This window comes from Populus euphratica, unplaced genomic scaffold (genome assembly GCF_000495115.2).
Source record: "Populus euphratica unplaced genomic scaffold, PopEup_1.0 scaffold1923.1, whole genome shotgun sequence".
NCBI classification, from domain to species: Eukaryota; Viridiplantae; Streptophyta; class Magnoliopsida; order Malpighiales; family Salicaceae; genus Populus; species Populus euphratica.
In genome coordinates, this window is record NW_011501761.1 from 28,500 (window position 1) to 33,328 (window position 4,829).

The following is a 4,829-nucleotide window of genomic DNA, read 5'->3' on the forward strand; positions in this document are numbered from 1 at the left end:
GAATCTTCCACATCTGAAGCATGTTTGGAATAGGGATCCACAAGGAATTCTTTCCTTCGATAACTTATGTACTGTGCATGTCCAGGGATGTCCTGGTCTAAGAAGTCTCTTCCCTGCCTCTATAGCCCTAAACCTTCTACAACTTGAAGAGCTTCTGATAGTAAATTGTGGAGTGGAGGAAATTGTTGCTAAGGATGAAGGACTAGAAGAAGGTCCTGAGTTTTTGTTTCCTAAAGTTACCTATCTGCATCTTGTGGAAGTACCAGAACTAAAGAGATTCTATCCAGGAATACATAAATCAGAATGGCCGAGGTTGAAAAAGTTTTGGGTGTATCACTGTAACAAAATTGAAATATTTCCTTCAGAAATCAAGTGCTCTCACGAACCATGCAGGGAGGACCACATGGACATCGAAGGTCAGCAGCCACTTCTGTCATTTAGGAAGGTATGATCTTCAACTCTATTCCAAGCACGTACACGCTCCACATCTTTCTAATTTTCACATAAACTTTCATTAGACCAGTATTATCACGACTCGAATCCTAAGTTCACGACCTTCACTAAATTTCATCCCACCTTCACTAAATTTCAAAAAATATATATTAAAAGAATAAGTTATTAAAAAATACACAACATTTTATATTTTTTTAAATATTATATTATTTAAAACTACTAAAATCAAATGATAGTTTAAAACTTCTCATTAATAATTAAAACAAAAACAATAATCCATAATATATACTCATTATATTATCAAAATTCAAAGTTAATTAAAATAATGTAACAGTGGATCATGTAAAATATCAAGTAAAAACTAAAAGGAAATCCTCATAAAATAATGCCTAAAAAAGCAAAAACACTTAATAAAGTTAACCTATTAACAGAAAAGAAAATAAAAACTTGAAATAATATTAAAAATAAAGGGTAAGTTTAATCAATTCAGTGAAGAAATAATATTTAATATACAACTTAGATATTAATAGTTTGCAAGATGATTTATCTTGACACATGCACGCGCGCACACTAAACATATTATTATAAAATAGTGGAATATATGTCAGTGATCAGATGACATCTGAAGATGATCAGATGACACCTAAAAGTGATCACTATAAGAGAATTAGTCGCTATAAGTTGATGCCTCTCTTACTAGTTGGGGATATAGAATATTATACATATATTAAAAATTATCCTACTCACCCCTAAAATATAGAATTAAAAGGAATACCAAATAAAAGATCCAAAAATCTTATTGAGAATCATTAGAAATACCTATAACAAATATACGAAATATACTAAAAAAATCCAATTAAAAGATTCCAATGCATAAAAGAAACCAGGTTTAGTCTTCTAAGTTTAGGGACTAAAAAGATATTTTTTTCAAAAATAAGGATCAAAATATAATTTTACCAGAATTGGATGACCAAACTGCAATTGTTAAAAATACATAACCATACTGAAATTTCATCCATAACCCATACTAAATTCTGTCTAGAATCTCAATTTATGTTTTAGAAACCAAACTATAATTTTTCCAAAGTTTAGGGACTAAATTGTAAATCTCCAAAATATAGGGACTAAACTAAAAATTACACGAATCCATTATCAAACAGAGATTCATTATCCTTAACCTCGGAAGAATACTGTCCAAAATTTCAAAATACATTTCAGAGGTCAAATTATTATTTTCTAAAGTTTAGGGACTAGGTTTTAATTTTCATTGATCAAGAACCAAAATAAAATTTCATTATCTTCAACTTCAAAACCATTCTAACCAGATTTTTTATCAAAGCTGAAATAAATTTATTAACCCATAACAAATCAATTAAATAAATCAATTAACAAATTTTTATTTCTAACAACACATGTAAAATTAATCACTTAATTTTAAACTTATAATAATCACGAATTAATCTTATCAACATAAAATTTTTATAAACTCTAATCTTTTCTTTAATCCTTTTATAAACAAACCATGATCAAAAGTAACATGAAAAAAAACCATTTACTTGTTACATTCACCTTTTTGGAATCCAAAAACTCAAGATCAAAAACTAAAATTTTTAGTTTGATGAAGGGATGATCACGACAACAAGAAGAGTTAGAAGAAAAAAAAACAATTCTCTTATAACTTTTTTTTTGCATATTTAGGTTAACTTGAATATGAGTTTAGACCAATCATTTGAATCTTACAGTTATGATTAATTATGTTTCCATTCAAGCAAGGTGAATTTGGTTGACATCCCAATGTTTGGTGAATTAATGAAGCATGATGACTTCTTTTGAGGGATACATATGTTGTATGATGTGTTCAATCTAAAAGCCACTGCCCCTCTGCAGAAAGAGAATTCTTACTGAAAGATTGACAAAGCTTTTGCATTCATAACATTACAAAACTGAAGCTAGAGCTCACGTGGCACAATTCATTTAGTCAAGTGTTCAGTTGATCTTTCTATGCACAGCTATAAAGTTGTTAAGAAAACGTCAAGTCAAGCATGCTTTCTTTTGATTGGTTTTCAGATCTTCCCCAACTTGGAGGATTTATATTTGGAAAGCAAGGATGCATCGGCATTATTGAGAAGCCTGTGTCCTCAAGACTTCTATGACAAACTCAAAGTTCTCAATCTGTTTTGCTTTCATGATGCACATGCAACTTTTCCAATTGATCTCCTTCCAAGGTTCCCTAAATTGGAAAAACTTATTGCGGGATGTAGTGAGTTCAAAGAGTTGCTCCCGTCTAGACTTGATTGCATGGAGAAGCATGCAAGAGTTCTTTCACCGATACGACACTTAGAGTTGAAAACTCTTCCTTGCCTAGAGCATTTATGGAAGAGCAATTCCCAACTGGACCAAGCTCTGCAGACTCTTGAAACTCTTGTAGTACAGAATTGCGGCAGTTTGATTTATTTAGCTCCATCCCGTGCTTCTTTCCAAAATCTAACAAATTTGGATGTGTGGAATTGCAAAAGATTAGTAAAATTAGTGACATCCACAACAGCTAAAAGTCTGGCGCAACTCACAAGAATGAAAGTAGTGGGCTGCAGTATGGTTACCGAAATAGTAGCAAATGAGGAAGAGGGAATAAAAGATGAGATTGTCTTCAGCAAATTAGAAATATTAGAGCTTCATCGTTTACCAAGCCTAACTAGCTTTTGCTCAGAAAAACACAGCTTTGATTTCCCATCTCTGGTAGAAGTAACTGTCAGACAATGTCCTGGGATGAAGTTCTTCTCCAACGGAGCGCTGAGCACTCCCAAGCTGCGGAGAGTTAAATTGACTGAAGAGGACAAGAAAGGATTCTGGGTTGGAAATCTTAACACCACAATACAACAGTTGTCTACACAAACGGTAAGCACCGATCAATCATTCCAATTTCTGTAAACCATGAAATAAGTAACTAGGTATCTTATTTCGCTTGTATTTAACTATTTCAGAAAGCTCAAACTGGTGAAAGTTCATCATCGTAAATGCTTGAGATACTGCTTGCTCCACCGATGTGTTCGATCCCTGTGCAGCTCCTAGAGTTGGAAGTAAAAGGCTGTCCCAAGATTGAAGAAATTGTCACAAATGATTTACCAGGTGCGGTAGATCTTCTGAGAGAACAAAAGGCAAATGCAACTGATGGGGCTACTGAACCAAGGATGATACAGGACAAGAAGATTTGAAGAAAGAAACGGAGAGAAAGGAAGAAAGGAGGGAGAAGAAGATGAGAGGAGCAGGAGAAGAGGAGAGGGAGGAGGAGAAATCAATGATCTTCATATTTCATCTTCAAAACTGTAATGTAATGTAAAATACAATACATATAAATAGCAAAACTCTACCCAAACATTGATTTACAATTACTATAAAGAAAGGGTGTTTTCATGTAAAAATATTATAATTGTAAATTTTTTTTGCATGGTAAAATTGTAATTTTTAGGTTTTAGAAAACAAGTTTTTCTTATATATTTTTTTAATACTTATTTTTTTTATCATTTTATATTTAGTCTATTTTCACTATTTCTTTTTTTATCTTAATTCTTTTTAATATTTTTTTTGTAGTTTTTCTTTTTTTTTTTCCCTACACTTTTTTAGAAAAAAGCGTTATTTTTATTTTTTATTTCTTACACTTTGAATATTTATCACAATACTTGTTTTATCACTGTACCATTTGTTTTTGTTTTTTTCTTTATCTTTTTATAATTTTTTTCTTTACACTTTTTTTTTAAAAAAATATTTTATGTATAAAATTTTTTTTTTACACTTTATTAACACATGATATTTATTACAATTTATTACATGTAAGAATTAATTTTTTTGATTCACAATTATATTTTTTATTTTATGTCAAAAAGCATGATAATAACACCTATACATTAATTCTTTTACGTGAGAAAAAAATAATTAATCTACAATAAGACGAGTTGAATAAATATATAAGCATTTTGTTTTTTTTTTATTTATTAGCACAAATAATTCTCGAAGTATTTAATTAATGCATGCATGTATGTGTATAGATCTTTTAATTTGTAATTAGAATTTAAATAAAAAACACATTTAAAAAGCTTGTATTTTTTTTTTGCAAAAAAAATTATCCAACCCGTTGTGTTTTATAATTAGGAATTAACTAAATAAAATGTATTAACATGAAGATAAATCAAACCTAATAATAAAATCAAATGAAATTGAATAAAATAGTCTTAAGTCTAATCTCTCAACCGAAGAATGATTGGTTGAGGTATTTTTCAATATCTTCAATCATACATGTGTGAGATGTGTCTTGTATCTAGTGTTGTTTCAAAAAAAATTTTATGCATGTCTCAAATCAAAAGAATTTAAATTTGAAAACT

The 4,829-nt window shown here is 30.1% G+C and overlaps 2 protein-coding genes across 2 annotated transcripts in view; both read left to right on the forward strand.

The window, feature by feature from the left end:
- The window catches only part of LOC105118400 (uncharacterized), a 16,833-nt gene extending 12,946 nt beyond the window's left edge, over positions 1 to 3,887 (forward strand). The window contains exon 3 of the transcript XR_840939.1: positions 3,538 to 3,887. The gene's annotated coding sequence lies outside the window, so the exon portion shown is untranslated. The remainder of the gene's footprint in view (positions 1 to 3,537) is intronic.
- On the forward strand, positions 7 to 3,872 carry LOC105118398 (uncharacterized). The gene is made up of 3 exons (XM_011016342.1): positions 7 to 445; positions 2,521 to 3,348; positions 3,435 to 3,872. Exons 1-3 carry the CDS (start codon positions 404 to 406, stop codon positions 3,465 to 3,467), a joined length of 903 nt encoding a protein of 300 aa, XP_011014644.1. The 5' UTR covers positions 7 to 403; the 3' UTR covers positions 3,468 to 3,872.
- Positions 3,888 to 4,829: the final 942 nt, after the last annotated feature.

Coding starts and splice junctions, on each gene's coding strand:
- LOC105118398 (XM_011016342.1), top strand. CDS start 404: ATGGACATCGAAGGTCAGCAGCCACTTCTGTCATTTAGGAAG. Junction 446..2,520: donor CACTTCTGTCATTTAGGAAG/GTATGATCTTCA, acceptor ATTGGTTTTCAG/ATCTTCCCCAACTTGGAGGA. Junction 3,349..3,434: donor AACAGTTGTCTACACAAACG/GTAAGCACCGAT, acceptor TAACTATTTCAG/AAAGCTCAAACTGGTGAAAG.